Genomic DNA, 21695 nt, shown 5'->3' on the forward strand with positions numbered 1-21695 from the left:
ATTTTTTTAAAGTCTCATTGAAAGTAATGTTGTTTGCAAGTTTTAATGACAGTAACATGACCTTAAAATGTCTTGTTGAATTATTGGTGTTGGGTTTCTGTCTCATAGATATATACAAAAATATAGAGACATGGTGTAATTTGCAATAGGTCAATTATCAATTAAGACCAAAAAAAAAGTCGTTACTATACGCCTTTTGAGTTTTTGTTAGCTATTTTTTGTGCATAATGACGATATAGTAACTCAATCCTTTTCAACTGATATTGGACTGTTTATTCTTATGCTGTGTTACAACACTGTCCGAGATCAGCGGGAAGAAACATATTTACCTCCGCCGTATTATGTATGTGCCAATTAAAACCAGGAACATATAATTGCGTCTTTTTCCTCAAGTTGGTTGGTGTCTGTCATTGTTTTGTTTATTGTAAAATGTTCTATCATAAATCAGGCCGCCAGTTTTCTAGTACGAATTGTTTTACATTTAGTCATGTCGGGGGATGTAATAGCTTATAATGCGATATGTGTTTTGCTTATTGCTGAATGCCGTTGGGTGACCTGTAGTTACTTATCTTCACATCATTTGATTTCTGGTGGATATCTCCATTATTGACAATCCTGTGTCTCCCTTTCTTAAATAAAGGTGTGAACAATTACCACTCACCATAACAGGTTTCAACAAGGACCAAAATTCGAACCGTTAAGTCATTTATAAAAGACCTTGCTATGACTAGTCATCAAATGAGAAAGCTAACAAGTTGATAATACTTTTAATAAATGAAAAACAATTATGACACACAGACCCCGACTACAACTACTGAATTTCAGGCTCCTGGATTAGAACAGGTACGTTCATAATTGGGAGGGCTTTAAAATGTTTGTAAACACACCCAAACTTCGCCTATCCTGTGACAGTGGTAGAAAAAACACAACATAAGAACAAACTGCAAAAAAATCAATTTGAAATCGGTTAACTCATTAGAATTGTAGTAAGCACAAAAAAAAAGCAAAAAAAAAGCAAATTTTTGAACGCTAGTTCAAGGCACAATTTCACAGTAGACATCCGACAATTTAGGGTCAAGATAGCATACGCAGTCTGAAGAGAAAATCTCTTTTGCAAAGCCAACATACAAAATGTAATAGTATCAACTTCATGAATGGCCATAAATGTTAATACCTGGATAGCAATACATGTTTAGTGTTGTTTTTGTTAGAAAATGAAATCAACGTAAGTAAATAGAAAGACAATATTTAAAGATGTGATATATCAAGTAAAATTGACAGTCTTTAAGAATAAGTTTATTCGAAACCCTATTACGCTTGTATATATCGTATTTTAATTTAAAATCTCTATGAAGATTATGTCCCTTTGGTATCTTGCGCCTCTCTTTTACGTTCATTGATATCTTAAACAGCACTACAGACACATTTACAAGAAAGTGGCTCGATAAATTTTTTTTTTCGAAAACAGGACAAATCGAAGAAGTTAATTTATATATGAGATAGGTCAAGTACGGAGGTAAAATGTGTGTTATGACGTTTTTCAGGACGTCTCTATGTTGTTATTGTATCTGTTCTGAACCCGATCATTAGTACTCTTGTTAAATCCCTTCGCCGTGATGGACAAAAATACTACGAGGTTGCTTTAAAGATGATATATTTACAGACATATATCGATAGAAACATGAAGAAAGGCATATTAGCTTCGCTAATTATATGATTAACACTCTAATTTGAGGCAGGTGCTTCCTCATGAGCACGCGAAAGTTACTTTTTGGTAATAAATTATACAATTTGCAAACCATTCGTTGTTACTCTATGATGCTTTACGTAAATTCCCGAACATTAAACTATCCAAAGTGAATAACCATTGTAGTTAACGAGGTATGGTGGTAGAAGAATAAGCTACGAAGATAATAAAATTGAGAATGGAAATGGGGAATGTGTCAAAGAGACAACAACCCGACCATAGAACAGACAACAGCAGAAGGTCACCAACAGGTCTTCAATGCAGCGAGAAATTCCCGCACCCGGAGGCGTCCTTCAGCTGGCCCCTAAACAAATATATATACTAGTTCAGTGATAATGAACGCCATACTAAACTCCAAATTGTACACAAGAAACTAAAATTAAAAATTATACAAGACTGACAAAGGCTAGAGGCTCCTGACTTGGGACAGGCGCAAAAATGCGGCGGGGTTAAACATGTTTATGAGATCTCAACCCTCCCCCTATACCTCTAGCCAATGTAGAAAAGTAAACGCATAACAATACGCACATTAAAATTCAGTTCAAGAGAAGTCCGAGTCTGATGTCAGAAGATGTAACCAAAGAAAATAAACAAAATGACAATAATATATAAATAACAACAGACTACTAGCAGTTAACTGACATGCCAGCTCCAGACTTCAATTAAACTGATTGAAAGATTATGTCTTCATCATATGAATATCAGGCACAATCCTTCCCGTTAGGGGTTTAGTATCATACCATCATAACATATATGAGAAGAACATAACCCGTGTCATGCCTACAACTGGTTTTTAAATATATGTGTTTAGTGCCGATGCAAAGACCCTATAAGTGAAACAGTATTAACGCCAAAATATGCAATCTTTAATGACCTGACAACAGTATCGTAACTATATCCCTTCTTAATAAGTCTATTTTAAGGTTTTTTTTAGCTTCAGAGGTGAATACTGACATTTTTGTGCTTTATAAAGAATATTTCCATAAAAAATTGGATGTGAAATACCTGAACGTATAAGAAGTCTGCATGTTGAGCTATATTTACGAATGATGTCCTTATACCGATGATAAAATTTAGTAAATGTTTTGACTAGTTTGTGATATCGAAAACCCTGGTGTAATAATTTTTCAGTAATACATAAATTTCTCTCGTTAAAATCTAAAACATTGTTACATACACGAGCGAATCGTACAAGTTGAGATATATAAACACCGTAAGATGGTGACAAGGGAACGTCACCATCTAAAAATGGATAATTAACGATAGGAAATGAAAAATCATCTCTTTTATCATATATTTTAGTATTAAGCTTTCCGTTAATGATATAGATATCAAGATCGAGGAAAGGGCAGTGGTCATTGTTAGTATTAGCTTTATTTAAAGTAAGTTCAACAGGATAAATTTCTTTAGTATACATACTGAAGTCGTCATTATTGAGAGCCAAAATATCATCCAAATATCTAAAAGTATTATTAAATTTGTTGATTTTTGTCATAAATTGTAACTCATAGCAATACAAAAAAAGGTCCGCAATAAGTGGTGCACAGTTAGTCCCCATTGGAATTCCGATAACCTGACGATATACGGAATTTCCAAAGTGAACAAACATGTTATTTAGTAAAAATTCAAGGGCATATATAGTATCAAAGCATGTCCAATTGACATAGTTTTTTGTTTATTGCTACTAAAAAATGACCTAAAAGAGTTTGAACATATATATTCACATTCTGACTTTTTAAATGCCCATTTAATTAGGTGTGTGAATTTTTTCTTAATGAGAATGTGAGGCAATGTGGTTTATAGGGTAGAAAAATCAAAACTTTGAACAGATTCAAATCACCAATATATGCATGCAATTTATCAAGTACTTCCAACGAGTTCTTGACACTCCAAAAGTAATTAATTCCACTATTTTCGAAGGCCTTATTTGAACAATTTATTATCAGGTTTTTGATTGTACCAAGTGTACTGGTAAGAAGAATAGACAATTTAGTAGTGGAACAATGGCTTGAAGACGAAATGAATCTATATTTGTAAGGTGTTTTGTGTAGCTTCGGAAGCCAATACATAGTTGGGACTTTCATTGTATTTGGTTCTGCTTATAAAGCGGTAGCTAAAAGTTTATGTTTGTTACAGATGTCGTTTTCTGAAAATGGAGTCAGTTGGAATGTTGGTGAATTGGTGATTTCTTTTTTCAGAACCTCAATGTAAAATTTACGTCAAACAATAATAATATTATTAGCAGCTTTATCGGCCGGGACAAAAACAAATTCCTTGGCTAGTTCTTTTAGTTTATGTTTGATACGAGAAATAGGTTTATTGTGGTTATTGTTAAGAGTAAAATGATCTTTAAAATGTTGAATACGTATATCAACTATGTTCATTACTGATTTAAAAAAAGAGTCCAAAGATTTTTTGTCAGCTTTTTCCCGTTTTATCCATTTCAAACAGTAAGTATGGAGTGAGTCGTGGATGATATTACGACACTCATTCCAATTAATAATTGACGGGGGACGATATTTAGGTCCTTTACTGAGGAATGATTTTAACTCTCGGTCTTGAACGATGTTAAGATCTCCTGTTATAACATGGGAAATGGGTCCATAAATGTATTCGGAATTACTGCAATTACATGAAGTAGGTGTATTTTCACTGATATTAACATCTTTACACAATTTGCTATAATTAAACACAAATTTCCGGGTAGATTTCTTGTGAATATAACAAATAAGAGGGAGCTCAGTATTATCAAAATATCCCGGAATTTGTTCTTTAACAGAATGGTCGTTAAAAATACCGGCAATATTTACAAAATCATAACCTTTATTGACATACTTTATTTTAATAAACTGTTTTTTATGATCTTCAGGGCGATCAATTTTGGGAAACAGTTTAGAATAACAATATGCCATTATAATTTGAACGATTTCATACTTAGGACTGCTATATGAAATTGTGTTGCAATCCTCTAAAATTTTATTTAACTTATTAACCGGTAATGAACAGAGCTTTGTTAACAGATAATGTCTGCCGTTGTTTTTTAAAATAGAAATTAGGTCCGAAATATTGGTATGATTGGTCCGAAATTTTCTTTGATTGCGATTTTTTCTACGACCATGAGAACGGTTTTTACGAACAGTTTTAGAAACTATATCCAAAATGTTAACAGGATCGGTTCTTGATATATTACCAATTCCCATGATATTATCATTAAGACCGAGAAGGTAGACTGTAATTTTTTAATCCAATTTAATTCAATTATTTTCCGCGATCGTACAAACTTTGAATGAGATTCACCAGGCTGCTTATTTACTACTTCTAAAGGTTGAACTGCTAAATATTTAATAGGATGATTGTGCTTCTTAAGGTGTTGATAAATGATACTTACTACTACAATTTGAAGCGTTAAATACAAGCAGATTCCAGTTTAGTAGAAGAATTTATAACTTGATTCGTTTATTTTTCGTATTGTATTTTTATGGAACGCCACAGCTGTCTTATGTGGAACTCTGATATTACTTTATGTTGTTTTATTATAACTTGATGATATTTTGCCTTTACTTAATATGTTTTTGACATTACGTAATGATGTTTTGATATAACTCAATATGGAATAGTCATTACTTAATGATATAAATTTAGTTTTTAGCATAAAATCAATTAACTTACATTTATTGGTACTTAATTGTTTTAGTCTCACCGTGTTCTCCGAATCCTTGTAAAAATTCTGGACTATGTGGAATATTGTCAAATAACGATAGTTATATTTGTCACTGCCGCAACGAGACCTATGGAGATCTCTGCGAAGGTATGTTTAATTATTTTAGGAATTACCGTGTAACAAGTAAAATATGTTATGTAATGATGATACTAAAATGAAAATTGTTTTTTATTTTTTATTTTTTTTTAAAGTTTTTTTTAACGAGAACGATTGTACCGTTTCTATTAATATTAAGCATAATTACAAAATGTATGGGATACTTATAGAATAACATAATATTTATAGTATTATTATCTTTCAAAATTGTTTTGTTACATGAGTTTGACTGATCTGCATTAAGTACAAGCGGTGATTTCCCCTTTCAGGTGGTATGGAAGTATAATAAAAGAATGATATGTTTGTTCATACTTTGACAAAATTAGAGTGTATATTGTCATATGTTTAAAAACATATTAAAATGAGAGGTCACCTAGATTGTTTTCAAGTTACAGATTGTAAAATAATACACATGTTGTATTGATTATACAGAGAAAAAGCATCATAATGTGAATAGAAGATTAACTAAATTTTGAAATAAAATATGAAAAGATAGCTTTTATAAAATGCTTTCAGAATATTAAAAGAAATAAATGGAGTCACGGTTCGTTTTTTCCTGCTATAACATAAAATATACAGATTTTCTGTATATTTCAGTTTTAATTATGCTGTTTCTGAGTTACTCCCCCCCCCCCTTAATAAGCAAAGATTGAAAAGAAATCAGGCAAAAATATTCTTCTTTTGTAAAAAATATGATTAATTACTAGACAAGTATAACTTAAAATCACATGATTATTTTTCCCATTCCAATGACATTTCTTTTAAGTATATTACATACCTGCATCGATATTTGCTGCATTTAATAAAAATCTAGACCTAATGTGTTCTTCTATTTTACAATCTAAAATGGCGGAACATTCTTGGTGCTTACTGCAGACGAGTCATAATATCAATTATTAAATGCAATTTGCAGTATACTTCATAATCGAATAGGTTTTTTTTTACTCATCTGTAGATATTTCTCCTTACGGCACCAACTACTAATGCCTTCTGGTTATTTGATAGTCACAATACACTCAAAAAGTGCATTTGGGTCAATGTCAACATACTATCAATTTCATTATAATATTATGTTGGTTTTTTTTGGGTGTTTTTGTCTACTATCTAGATGGAATATATTATTGTTCTGCACATATCTATAATGATATCTTATATGTGTTATATGGCCTTCTGGGGGCCTAATTTGGTGATTAAAATATTCTCTTTTCTTTTACTCCGGTTTTCCCAAAATATCTGCAACAAAACTCTTTTTATTTTATTTCAACATGTTCTATCCTCATGTTAGTATCCTTTTTGGTTTGTTAAGGTCTTCAACGTTTGGATTTTTAAATATATCGGCCTGAGCATCACAGAAGAGACATTAATGTTCGATATGAGCATCTCGTGCAATATAATCAGTACCATTAACGTTATTATTTTCATTTAATTGTCTAGTACTTAGAAATTAACTTCATTTCATTTGAACTTTGGTGGACAGTTGTATCATTGGCAATCATGATGCAGATATTTTACGGACGATTGTACTTCATCCGTGATACGTCCGTTGCTATTTTATCTGTGTATGTTTGGTCCTTTAAGGTTGAATCAGTTCTTCCAAGTTTAAATTAGGTTTTGGATAATCACTGAAGAGAAATTAATTGCCGAAATGCGCAACTGGTGCAGTAAAATTGGTAAGTTAATGTTATTGCTACCACTCACATCGGTACCTGTGCTTTTGGGCTGTCCTCAGGTGGTATCACCAGTCTACTAGCTCAACACTTATGTACTGGTATGAAAAAAATGTATTATATTGTTTTATCGAAATTTTATATGAAAATAAAGTCTATTATATATCTTATGAAGCAATTTTAAATTAAAAATTTATCTCAATCATAACTAGCTCTGATTTCTTGTCCGGGATTGGCTAAACTGTTGGACATAAAATTCTACTGATAGTTGGAAAACGATATCTAACATTTAGTCTTTTGATTTGAAAATATTTGGTTATCACTTGGAAAAGGGTTAAAGGGTCGGTGTTCTTTTTTCTAGATTTTGACTGTAAATTATTTTTTTCAAATAATGAGTCGTATGTAGACAAAACTAGTGTCTGGTGAACCTAATTATAAGCCTAGTATCTTTGGTGAGTTTATATCCCATTTAAACAGATCTCTAAAAATATACCCCTTATAGATCCCTACAGACAAATGTTTGTAACTTTAAATATTAGTGCAGGGGGTTGCAATTGATTATTTTCAAAGGATGGAGAAAATAAATCTTCAAGAACAAATGGAAATTCCGAGATGAATTTAATTGAAAAGAAAAAAAGAAAAATTCGAAAATGTTTTATATATATTCTAATCTTGTCGACAATCTGTAAATCTAAACCACAGAAAATTTATTTTCTCTACTTACAACGACCTTCAACATTTGAGGTCTAATGCGGGGACATTAGGAATTTTAGAATCAGTTTAAAGTAAGTTACTTTTTGATACTGGATGTGGAAGTCTTTTAACCTGAAGTTGCTAGTTATCTCCCTAATTCCATATGTATTTTTGGAATCAGCCATAGTAATTATTGGACATCGGCGAATTTTAGTAATTGTAAATTCAAAAATTTTCTAAATTACCTGTATTTATATAAATGAAAAGGAATTCTAACTGTATATTTAAAATCGGTGTAGTATGAGCTATCATCTAACACTAAAAATGTCTTATAAACCAGAGTTCGCAGTTTTTACCGTTTTAAAACAAATTTAAACGACCAACACGTTTCGAATTCAGTGTAATCTTAATGTTTGTTTTACAGATCATTCAAACCTGAATTACTAACATATGTAAAATGGAATTTGGGAGGATCTTCAATAGTTATCCAAATAGTTTCTTTAAATATTATTTTCTCCGGCCACCTCGTTTTTCCTTCAATTTGTATTTTGCCTCAGAAGATGTCGATACGATACTTTATATATGGTTTCGAACGGTTATTGTGCTTTTGAAACTAGACCTTCTTAAATAAACATCTTTTAGTTTCCATTCTTTCTCCGAAAAAAAGAAGTTTTTTTTTTGTTTTGTCCTCTTTCGTTATTTTCTAATTCTTGGTATGAAACAATCTAATGACATCTTCCAAGAGTTGTTGCCCCTAAAATGTGTATATAAAAGACAACCTTCTCGGATAATGATTGGATTTATGAGTCCTCTGCCACAAGGTGCAGTAACCTTAAGCAAACCGAAAAAGTGCCTTTCCAAATCAGTGCAAATAGACTTTCTTGTGTCGCCGAAAGTAATATCTTGAATCTCTCTTATATCACAACAAAATGCCTAGAAATCGTATATTTTTGTATTAAGTAACTTAAGTTTAAAACTGGAAGTGGCGTTATTTTATGTTAATTATAGACAAATATGATTTCGCAGGCAATTCAATTGTTTTCTTTTCGTTTTGGGGTTTCAATTTGTATTGATAATTATAAGAAGCAGTTTTCAACAAATGTAATTACTACTCATAGAGTGAGTAGGGCTTGAGTAGATGACACGATCTTACCGTGTTTGCACTTCAATTTTATTTTTAAACTTTTAGAATGAAAAGCAAAATTATGTTAATTAAAAGCTATTCGTTTCAACAATTAAACATGACCACTCAAATCGTTTTGGTCTCGTTCTTAACGAAGATTTTGTATTTTGTAAAAACGTCCCCTTTTTTCACTCAGCCTTAACTTTTCTCTAAGTGACCTGAAATAAAAATATATTATAGGCTCCAAATTTACTGCCCCAAATGCGCATTAATATAGATTTTGTTTTTATCTTTTTCTGGTGCAATTCACTGTCATACATATTTACACATAAATAGCATAGCTCAAAACACAAGTACTGTTACCTTTTTAAAATATTTTTAATTTATGTAATTGACTTAAGTATTCTGTTTTTTAGTATCATATTTCAAAACAATTTACTCTTCTGGATATCCGTCCTCATATGGAAATGGTGTTCACCAAACATGGAACCTTGATGCCGGAATTGGTAGTACTATCAGAATCAAATTTAGAGATTTTCATACGGAAGCATGTTGCGACCACGTACGAGTAAGTATATTGGTATAGTTTCATCTTTTCGATTTTAACGTAAGCGTCTGTCAGTAAGAATCAAACATGTATTTGTATATATATATATTTTTTTTGCTTTAATGAAGCGATTTGAAACATCAGAAATTGGGTGCTTTGTTCAATTTGGTGTTTATCAAAGAATTAGATGTGCGAAAGAAGGAACATTATAGGATATATGTACACCTCAGATCTGTGTACGGCCTCAAATCTGTGTCCGTTTCTCAAATCTTTGCCCCATCATGACGTTAATCGCTAATTTATGTTCGTTAAAAAAGATACGGTCTCAAGTGTGTCCTGTTTTCAAATTTGTTTTTAATCATGACATCATTTGCAAATCTATGTCCGTTAAAAAAATTACGGCCTCAAATCTGTGTCCTTTTCTGAAATCTTTTATCAGTTTGTTTCGACATGCGCAAATTTATGCCCCTCTAAATACGGCCTTATAGGATTTTTGTTTTATTAAGTCATTTCCCATAATTCAATGTTAAGTTGGGATGTGTTCTCCATGTGTGTGATTAAAAATTTGACATGCGTGTGTAATTATTGTATGATTTACATTTTATTGTAAAACTACAACATTTTTAAATTGTTTGCTCTTCTTGATCCCGTGTTTAATTGTTCTGTAGTAATTATCGTTACTTCCCTTTACTCATTACGTCTTGATAACAAATACGAAATATGAGTCAATTAAGAACCTCAGACAAAATGACATCTGTATACAAGCTACTAAAGATACATGTACGGCATCAACAATGAATTAAACTTATTCGTAAGCTATACACACATACACCTATTAACAAACGTTTTGTTCAATGTTTCATTGAATAGGTACCACATGAAAATATTTAGGGTATAATGTATTGTGTTTACCAACGACATTTTGTGCCACTTTCTTATTAAAAATGTTTTATGCTGGTGAAACTATTCCAGTTTCGTAGCTATGTATTTTTTAAAATCCATTATGTATCATGACATCAACATTCAACAACCACAACATAATTCAGTGTACAAATTATTGGCATAACGAGCATACATGTTACTTTATTAATGTGCCTTCAAGAATGAATTTACACATAATTTTTTCACTAAAAAACAGTAAAGACTGAGTATTTTTTTGCAGCATCAACATACTATTTGTCTGTCGTCCATATAGCTGTTTAATTGACATTCATACCACTTTATCTATGTTTTAACTTGAATAAATTGATTTTGGGTGTAACGCGTCTTCCGATTTGGTGGCAGTGCTTTGTCTATCAGCTCATAGACATAATTTTGTCATGTGACCGTGACGTCATCAACGTTTTTTCATGATTTACTCCGGCTTGAAATGGAATTTAGAATTAAATTAAGGAACAACTGTAATATTTTTTAGGTGTAATACCACCATTGATTTCCCCCTATTAGTCTTTGTTAAATTTGCACTTTTCAAAAAATTGTGCAGAATTTATCTTTGTTTCAAATAAAGAAATACTTGGCATGAGTAAAGATTTATCCTGTCCAGTACTATAGAAAAAATTTCACATAACATTTCATTGCATATAAGAAAATAACCATCACTGGAAGTTAACCAATCAAATTTTCCCCCTTTTTTAACCTGTGTACAAGCTTTAGTAACCATGTAACCTCAAGTTTCCAAAATATTCTATAGAAACCCCAAATAAAGAAATAATGGTGCTTTGAAATACCCAAGATATATGTTTATGACTCAGAAATGTTTACTGCAATGAAATGTAGGATCAATTACCTACAACTGTCAAATTCAAGGGAATATTTTTTTTCGACCTATTTTCGTATGCAACCGGATGTGACGTACTATGATTTGGTGGTATTACACCTAAAGAAGACTTTTTTGTTAAATAAACTGAATGTGACTTTTTTCCGTTGTAATACTGGTTATTTCAAGCATTCCTGTCAAGTTTTGTCATAATCAGTTCAATAGTTTGAGAAAAATCTAGTATAATGTAAGACGACATCTACAGCGATTTGAGCAAAATTTCTTCGAAAAATCCAAACCAAGCCGCATCATAATAGAATATAGTGTGGACCAATAAATGATCAAATATTTATCTCATCTGCCTACAAACAGTTGAATATGATACAAAAGATGACTTTAGGATGATAAATACTACTAATGGACCCATTTGTCGTCCTTATAAGGTCTCTTTTGGTCCATATATACCTCTCATTTCCACAAAATTTCTACTTTTTAGGCCAATAAATAAAAATTTTGGGGTAACTTTCACTCATTTATGATGGAAATGTTATTATAAATGATTAATTGAAGTATTCAAACAGAATGAACTATCCGTATAAAAGTTTACTGTCTCCAAGGAGGTTTCAATAAGTCCTTACGTAAAACTTAAATTTACGCCGCGTTCCAGAGAGGGACATAAAAAACTTCTCTTTTGGTGAATAATTTGTTGTTACTGCTTTAAAAATAATTTCATTTACTTAAAACTATATATTTATTAAAGTATTTCTTAAGAAAAATTTTCTAGTATAGCAGAATATAAGAAATAAGGAGAAAAAGCTCCCCAAAACTCTAAGTATGGCTTGTTCTGTCAACTAATATTCATGGTAGAGTCCTATTTCAAGGAAATTTTCTCATAAAATGTATTTTGGAGACTCAATCCACTCAGAATATTTCATTATTTGTAATATTTCACTTAAATAGCAAGAAATTTTAACACATGAGAGTACTCACAAGGTCAAAGGTGCATGTACAGCTTCCCATATTAGGTGTAATACCACCATTGATTTCCCCCTATTAGTCTTTGTTAAATTTGCACTTTTCAAAAAATTGTGCAGAATTTATCTTTGTTTCAAATAAAGAAATACTTGGCATGAGTAAAGATTTATCCTGTCCAGTACTATAGAAAAAATTTCACATAACATTTCATTGCATATAAGAAAATAACCATCACTGGAAGTTAACCAATCAAATTTTCCCCCTTTTTTAACCTGTGTACAAGCTTTAGTAACCATGTAACCTCAAGTTTCCAACATATTCTATAGAAACCCCAAATAAAGAAATAATGGTGCTTTGAAATACCCAAGATATATGTTTATGACTCAGAAATGTTTTACTGCAATGAAATGTAGGATCAAGTACCTACAACTGTCAAATTCAAGGGAATATTTTTTTTCGACCTATTTTCGTATGCAACCGGATGTGACGTACTATGATTTGGTGGTATTACACCTTTATGTCTATTCGAAATAAAATAAAAAATGTGGTGCACACTTTAAAATAACCCGCTACGGACATAGATTTGAGACAATAAAAGACATAGGTTTGCGACAATGAAGGATATAAATTTGGAACGTCTATGACGCAATATTAAAAAGGACATAGATTTGCGGAAAGGACATAGATTTGAGGCCGGACATAGATTTGAGGCTTACATATATAAGCAGTTTTCCGGGAAAACAGTTTCGCTAAAGTGTTTAAGATTTAAATGATAGAAAATAAAAACCAACAGTTGTTCAATGATATTCAGATGTCGTAAATAAATTTTTTAAACAAAATTTCTCAACCAGAAGACAAAACCTGAAGAAACTAAATGATTACCAAATTACGCAAAACAATTGTAAGGTAAGCGTCTCCGTTTATGCATGCATCATCTGACACGCCATTCCATGCTCAGTCAAATATGCAACACTAGGGAATAGGACAAAATCTGTAAAAAAATCAGAATTAAACGACTATAATTCCAGTGTGTTTGAAATTGAGACCACCAGAAAGTGAATATCATGAATGAAGACACAGCAGAGAGACATAGTATAAATCGACAAATTGAAAACCCATTTGGCTGTTTTCTGTCTTTGGTCAGGTTGTTGTCTCTTTGACACATTCCCCGTTTCCATTCTCTATTCTAAATTCGTGTCGGCGAAAGTAAAATTTCTGTTTCTTTCAACTGGACTTCATTATAACCAATGGAAGAGTTTTTTTTTGTTTGTAGCACAATCCTGTTAATATAGTACGTAAATATCAACATTCACGCATGTAAAAGAATCAGTCAAGACGACTTATCGTCAACGATTTGGAATATTTAAAATTATATCTTTGTATTACATGTAGTAAATATTTCAAGAGAGAAATCTAGATACCTTCAAGCATCTGCAGTATCCTTTATATGAATCTTAAAACTTTAGATTAAATCTTTAGACTTATACATCGAAACAAGACTGACATATTATCCCCAGTGTGTTGAATGTTCCGGGGTCTTCTTATTATTAATTCTTTCTCCTTTGCTCGGTGAGATGCCCCTTCCATCTAACAATCACTTACTTTAAAGTATTTCGTTTTTGTTTTTCCTTTTTTATGCACTGGTCAGTAGACGTGCTATGTCAGGAAAATTCTAATATCAATTTGTTTTTAATTTTGCACCAGATACGCCTTGAAGAGCCGAAATTGGTCAAAAAGGTTCAAAAGTGCTTTACAAAATCCTACAGAATATTACAAATCCTGGTACTATTCAACTTTCTTCTGAACATTCCATTGACACAACTTTGTACAACTTTTTTGGAATTTTCAGTTAAGAAAGCTCTACAACATATACAACTTCGTATTTGAATTGGCCTTTTTAATTCGTGCGCTTTTAATGAGTCTTATGTAGAAAAAACGCGCGTCAGGCGTACAAAATAAATAAAAACTGGTATTTTTAGCTTAGATGAGTAGTTTTTCCTGTGAAGGGGGCTGTACAAAATGAGGAATGAAAATCTTTTAAATGCTCTAACTATCACAATTTAATATATACATTTTTTTTCTTCTAATGCTTGGATAATCTCTTACCCGAAATAAGACTTTATCCTGCGGGTGGACTATCGGACCCCGGGGGTATCATCAGCCTCGTAGTCAGTACCTCGGTACTGACGTGATTTATAATATACCTTTCTAAAATTGTCCGTTTATGAATTTAGATACTATTAAGAAACTAAGGTCTCAACTCTCTCATGCAAATTTCTGGATAAGGCTATTTTTAAGTTTCTTTTTTGGTCTAAAACTGTTTCGGTTCTTACACATCTAAACTTTTCCGTTTATAAATTTATAAATTATCAAGAATCTAAGGTTCCAACTCCCTAAAGCAAAGTTGACCTAAGATGGATTATTGCTATTTTGTAATTCCTTTTTGGTCCACATTAATCGCCCATTAATATTACAAATGAGTTATAACCAATCCGTACTAATTATAAAAATATGGAAATTGGTATGATTGCCAATTATGCAAGTATCCATCAGAGTTCAAATGCCGTAGATTTAAGCTAGTAAAGGGAACCACCCAGCCTCTAATATTAGTATAATAAATGCACTGAAAACTATGCTTTCTTGCATCAGTAGAATTGAGAACGAAAACAGGGAATATGCCATAGAAACAAATTCGACCAAAGAGCGGAAACAGCCGAAGGCCACCAATGTGTCTTCAACGCAGCGAGAAAATTCCGAACCTGGAAGCGCTAATTCTTTATAGGCGTGCTATATATATAATATATTATTATTACAAGAATGTTCATGAGCGAGAAAAATATTGAATATATTTATATAACGAGTATATAATTTTACTGTGCTGTGAAATAGAACAATGCGATTATCGTTTCAAAGATCAGGTCTTAAAGAAAAAGTGCAAAACACACGATCTGTCAAAGGCAGACCTGTACACAAGACTAGTCAGAAGCTGACATATCCTAAGAACCGGTCAAATTACAGACCTGTCCACAGATCTGGTTTCGATGTTTGCACTCCTTTTTCACTGAAATTACTCGGCCAAATTTAACCATTCTTGTCCGAAATCATCATTATGGTATTTAGTTTTAAAAATGTGTCCAATGACCCGGCCTGTCAGCCAACATGACCGACATGGCTAAAATAGAACATAGAATTTAAATGCAATTGGTGTCTCTTATCTTGAAAAACGCGATAAATAGAAAAATATGTCTTGGTTCAGAATGTTCAGAATGTTGAGATTTAACTATTGTTCATTTACATCAAAAACTATCAGATGACTTCTTATATCAGTTATTTCCCTCACTATTAAATAAATATAAATCTGAAACGGTCATTTTTTTAACATCCTGTAAAAAGTCTGTACAATAAATTATTTAGATTTCTTCAGTCTTTCAGTCAATTTCCGGACTTATCCATTGCGGTAAATTCAGTAGTGTTCAGAGAATTCGCCTACAGTCAATGCAGTACTGTGCGGTAGTTTTTCAGAGTTTTAGTATGATGTTCATGCATACAGATAAATAACAACTACTGAACAGTTTGATGATAGTCTGAACAGATCTTAATTGACTGCAAGCGAATCGTCTAAACTTACTGCGGTGGATAAGTTTGAAAATTGACTGAAAGACTGAAAATGATCTTTTCATTTATTGTTCACTCATTTAAGAGGTGTTAAGATTAAAATGACCGTTTCAGAAAAAGAATTCTGATTGCCCTTAAGGTAGATAGGGTGTCTTCCTCCATCTTGGATTTTGAAATACCAGAAAATAATCGGTCTAGACCTTTAATAAAATGTGCAAATTTTGAGAGTAGTGGGTAATTCATGTGTAAGAATTTTCATTTTAATATAGAAAATGACACGTTTTATTATATTTATGGTTGTATTTTACAAAAAACAGAATACTTTTGTTTGATTCAATTTTTTCCAACTTTGCCACATAAGGGGAGGCAACTCAAATGTAAGGGCAGATAATTCAGATAAAGTGACTTTTACAATAGAATGTGTTAGGAATTTATCTATTTTATTATGTAGCAAGAAAACGGGCCCGGTGACCCCATTTTTTCTTTTTATTATCTGAAAGTATAATATTAGAGCTATCTTCTCATATTTTATCTCAAAATCCTATGGTGTAGTTTTCGTTTTATGGCCGGAAATTGCGTTTTCCATGCATAATCTATACAAAATCTGTCAATTTTGCACAACCTGTAGCGTGAAAATAAGCCCCGTGACCCATTCTTTTTATTATTTTTTTCAAAAAAGCATGATATAAACTACATTTTGGCAAATTATTAAAAAATTCTATGGATTATAATTTAGACACCCCATCTACCTTAAAGGAATTTTTTTCTACTTTTTTTGTATATTGGACAAGAACCGTAAGAAGATAGAGAGAAACTGTTACAGAAAAATTATCAGCAATACCAGATTAACAAACAAGAGATTTTTGTCATGAATTCTCTTCTAGTCCCAAAAGTTACACAGTGTTCATTGTGGAAGATGCACATAGACCAGATTAGCGATACAGAATCTGTAAAGTCTCTTCTTTGTTGTTATTCTTATTTACTATTTGATTTTATGCTTTCCAAACTTATGGTCATAGAATTATTTTTGGAAACACTTCATATTCGGCAATGGTAAGGGATAAACACGAACTTTTTTCTATTGGATAATGTATCAGGATTAAATAATAGACGTATTGAAATTTTAATATTTCATTGTTCATGTTATGAAAAGTCATTTTTCTTTTAACAGGTTTACGATGGTAGATATAGCAACAATAATACGTTAGCAGATTACACTGGATCTCTGTCGGGTATTCGAGTACATAATTCAACTGGACAATATATGCTAATTGCGTTCGCAGCAGACGGTTCCAATGTAGCAAAAGGATTTAAAGCTGATGTTTACAAAGTAAAAACATGAACATTTTGGTGTTGGTTTTTTTTTCAGTTGTTCAAAATATTACCTATGATGCCTATTTTGAACTTGTTAACTTAAAGGTAACTGTGTATGCTGCAAATAAACTGTTAATTTGCAGCTTATCATTTAAAAATTAATTGGCACACTTTTTGTGAAAAGGACCACAGGGGAATATTAATCTAGAGACTCTTACGAGCATGTAGCACAAATCTTGATCTATGTACATCCAACACAATGGCCACTCTCGAACATTGCATAATAGAATATGATTCATGACTAAAATCTCTCTTTTTTCAATTGTATTGCTGATATATTGTTTTGGTTATAGTTTCATTCTATGTACCAAATTGTACACAATCATTTAATTAATTTTAAAAGATTGAATAAGTGTTAGTTGGTAAAAAATAATCACAAATAAATTTTTAAAAAAAATATAATTTAGAAACGTTAATTTACAAAGGTTTAAATGTCCATTCCCCATTTTCCGTAATTTCAGTTAAAATTAATTCATCGGATGTCAAATAAAAGCTGTGGTGGTTATACATAAACTAGGTCAGGGGCATAACTATATTTCACTTCATCCACCTCGAACGTGTAATGACGATATTCAACGGCACACCTTGCTAAATTCTTTAACACTCTTAAATCTCTCTTTAATCAATGCGTGTCTTATTTTAGTTTGAGCGTAAAATAAAACCAGAGCATTGTTCTACTTCCAAAACTTACCACTTTACCAACAGGTGTTGTAACCTGGAACTCATGGTAGAGTAAGTCACCTCTCTTCCAACTGAGCTATAGGAATACTCCACAATATGCGATTGACATTTTCCAAACAGACTCTTAGTTAAGGACTTTAATGCACCAACCTAACACTAGGCTTTATTATATATCAATCGAAAGCTTATTATCAGTACTTTTTGTTTGCCCGGTTGTACAAATTCGTACGGTGCAATTGTCGTTAAATTGAGATCAAAGCTCAAGAATAAAAAATGAAAACAACACGTTATAAATTTCATGCGTCCGAAGCGCTTTTATGGATTTACCTTCATCAAGCATTGCAAAATTTTGCTAGAATTAAACAAAATGTCATTTTCTGTACAATAATTCGAAACCAGAAACAGAGAAACAGAAAATTACAATTCTTAAAAACCTTCAAAAATGAAACAGAAAGCTCGAAAAGTAAAATATATCGTGGGGACTGATATTTATATGCACTTAAACAGAATAAATGTATTGTTATTAGATCAGGCATTTTTTCATAATTTTAAACTAAACCGATGTATATTGAAGGTTTTGTAGTTGCCCAAAATATTGCCGTCTGCGAATAGTGATTATTTAGCTCCTTTATGCTTAGAAATCACTTTGATTATTGTTAATATCAGGAAGACATTAATTTCCCACCCAAAATTAAAGTAAGGATATTTAATGAAATCTACCACTGAAATACAGTATAAATATGATTTCGAAATCGAATTTCTTTATCTTTTGAAGTGATTTTAAAATGCCAACACGACCTTGCTCCTAAATCGGTGGCATAATTAAAATCAGATAGACCTGCGTCGAGCTTTCGCATGATATCAACGAGCTATAAATAATGATGTTGCATTTTAATTATAATAGTGCTGGACATGTTAATTGTGAAGTTTAATCTCGTTAAATATTCTAAAGAATATGTTGCAAAACCGGGAATGGTCTCAAGTTCTCTTGGTAGAATTCATATTTTATTTTTTTAAACCAACTACTAATAAAGTCCTTTGATACAAATTTTCCTGCATTTGTGTTTGTGCTTATATACAAGGAGAAACATATTGAACCGGTAGTATGGTATGATTGTCAATGAGACAAATCTCTACCAAATGACAGACGTAGAAGTTTAGCAACTATAGCTAAAGGTCACCGTGCGGTCTTCAACAAGGAGCAAAACCCATACTGCATAGCTAGCTCAAAGGCCACGAAATGACAAATGTAAAATAATTCAAACGAGTAAACATACGGCCTGCTTTATTTACAAAATAATAAAAAACGAAAAACAAACAATGATATAACAACAAACGATAGCCACCTGACTTGGGACAGGCACATACAGAATGCGTCGAGGTTTAACATGTTTGCGGGCAATCCAACCCTCTCTAACCCGATACAGTAGTGTAAAAGCACAACATTAGAACTAACAATAAAAATCAGTTGAAAAGGGCTTTATTCCTTAGATCGAAGTACAGATCCGAACGTACTTGTAGTTAGTGTACCTTTTTATATTTCGGTGTAGAATTTGTGGACAGTTTGTCTGTTTCACCTTTCTGTTTTGGTTATGGTGTTATCTTTGTTTTTTCGAATCTTGGTTTTGGATTGTTCTATGGTATATTGTTTCCTATTAAGAAATTCATGGCAGCAATGAGATAATAGCAATGTTTACTTATGATTTGAATAAAACTTTAGAAGATTTCTTTTTAATCTGAAGTTTTGGAAAAGGTATTTCTTCAAACCAGTTTTTGAATATGATTAATGCACGCGCCATTTATGAATAAAAAATAAAGCAAAATGATATATAACTCCAATGTTCTTTAATGTGAAAATACAGTAAGAAAATCATTCAAGAGCTGAAAAGTCAGCTAAGGGGATTAAACACAAAGAAAAACAATATCTTCAAAAATAGTTCTTAAAACTCACCGAAGATACCAGACTTACAATTGTGTACGCCAGACTTGAGTTTCGTGTATAAAGGACTCAACAGTGTTGTCAGAGTAGGCCATCGTTTAAAAACTGATGTTTTGCTGATTGGTTAAATTTTTCATGTTGATGATGTGATGTTAACACAGTAATGTCTGTCCTTATACTACTAACTATGTTTTCCTATTTAGGAAGTATAGCTAGAATTATAATTTTTAAATTTGGTGCGTTCAAAGCGATTTTCTTAATTTACCTGCATCGTGAAAGCTCAAAACCGAAATTTTGAGAGCAATGGCGGTTTATCTACTTGAATAAGTATGGCGCTTTATGACCAAAATAATAACAGTCCATCTGATGTCGATTTGGTTGGGGGAGTTTAGGTAAAGAATTAAAAGCTATGTACATGTAACATGTCAATAATCAGTTACTTGAACATTACGTATTCTTATAAGGTTTCTTACTTCGCACTTGCCCAAAGATCATTTCAATGACTAGTAAATAATAATTTTAACATCTTTTTTCTGTCTTCGATGGACTTATGCATTTAAACTATGACCAATGCATAATGCAGTTGAAGCAGCCAAGAAGACACTTTTTATAATTTGAATAAAATAATTATTTGCAATTTTACTTTTCATTAATTAATTTTTCATCTATTTGTGTATATTTTGTTTTCTTTTTATGATTGACTTTATGTAAATAAAGTCTTTAAATTAATTAATGGTATAATGAAATAACATATAAAATATATAATGAAAGTAAAAAAGGTTATTCTTTCTTTCTTTAAGTTGCGTCCCTAAATTCCCACCAAAAGCATGATCTCCGCTTGTAATATTTCCATAAAATGTTTAAACATCTACAGTTGTGATTACATTTTTCGAAAATTTTGAAACCCCGAAAGTTCCCATGTGATGTGGCTTAAGCAAGTAAAATATCCCTATTTTGAAACAGTTAAATTCCATGGAAACGTATATAAAAATAAGGAGATGATGTTTGATTGCCAATGAGACAACTATAAACCAAAGTTCAAATTAAGTGGATGTAAGTAATTATAGGCAACCATAGGACCTTCAACAATGAGAAAAACCCATACCGTTAAGTCGGCTATAAAAGGCCCCGACATGAAAAATATGACACAATTCAATTGAGAAAACTAACGGCCTAATTTGTAACAATACAATTAACGAAAAACAAATATTCAGGAATCTGATGTTCAGTAGTTGTCGTTTTTTGATGTGGTTCATAAGTGTTTTTCGTTTCTCGTTTTTTATATAGATTAGACCGTTGGTTTTCCAGTTTGAATGGTTTTACACTAGTAAGTTTGGGGGCCCTTTATAGCTTGCTGTTCGGTGTGAGCCAAGGCTCCGTGTTGAAGACCGTACTTTGACCTATAATGGTTACTTTTATAAATTTTGACTTGGATGGAGAGTTGTCTCATTGGCGCTCTTACCACATCTTCTTATACCTAATGACAGACATGAACCAACGACAACCACTAAACTACAGGCTCCTAACTATGTACAGGCACACAAAGAATGTGGCGGGGTTAAATATGTTTATGAGGGCTCAACCCTCCCCCTAACCTGGGACAGTGGTGTAACAGCACAACATAAGAACAAACTATAAAAATGAGTTGAAAAGGGCTTAACTCATCAGATCGAAACAAAGCAGAAAAAAAACATCAAACATAAACACACACCGGACTTGGCAGGGTATTTATTTTCAAACATGTGATAATCTCTATGTTTT

The 21695-nt window shown here is 31.9% G+C and overlaps 1 protein-coding gene across 1 annotated transcript in view; it reads left to right on the plus strand.

Annotated features, from left to right (window-relative positions):
• Positions 1-17282, plus strand: part of LOC127701942 (neurogenic locus notch homolog protein 1-like) — a 49594-nt gene extending 32312 nt beyond the window's left edge. Inside the window, exons 11-13 of the mRNA XM_052205919.1 lie at positions 5442-5555; positions 9464-9615; positions 17112-17282. Of these exons, the coding sequence (XP_052061879.1) occupies positions 5442-5555; positions 9464-9615; positions 17112-17282 (437 nt within the window). The remainder of the gene's footprint in view (positions 1-5441; positions 5556-9463; positions 9616-17111) is intronic.
• The last annotated feature ends 4413 nt before the right edge of the window (positions 17283-21695 follow it).

This window comes from Mytilus californianus, unplaced genomic scaffold, assembly GCF_021869535.1.
Source record: "Mytilus californianus isolate M0D057914Y unplaced genomic scaffold, xbMytCali1.0.p SCAF_5, whole genome shotgun sequence".
Taxonomy (NCBI): Eukaryota; Metazoa; Mollusca; class Bivalvia; order Mytilida; family Mytilidae; genus Mytilus; species Mytilus californianus.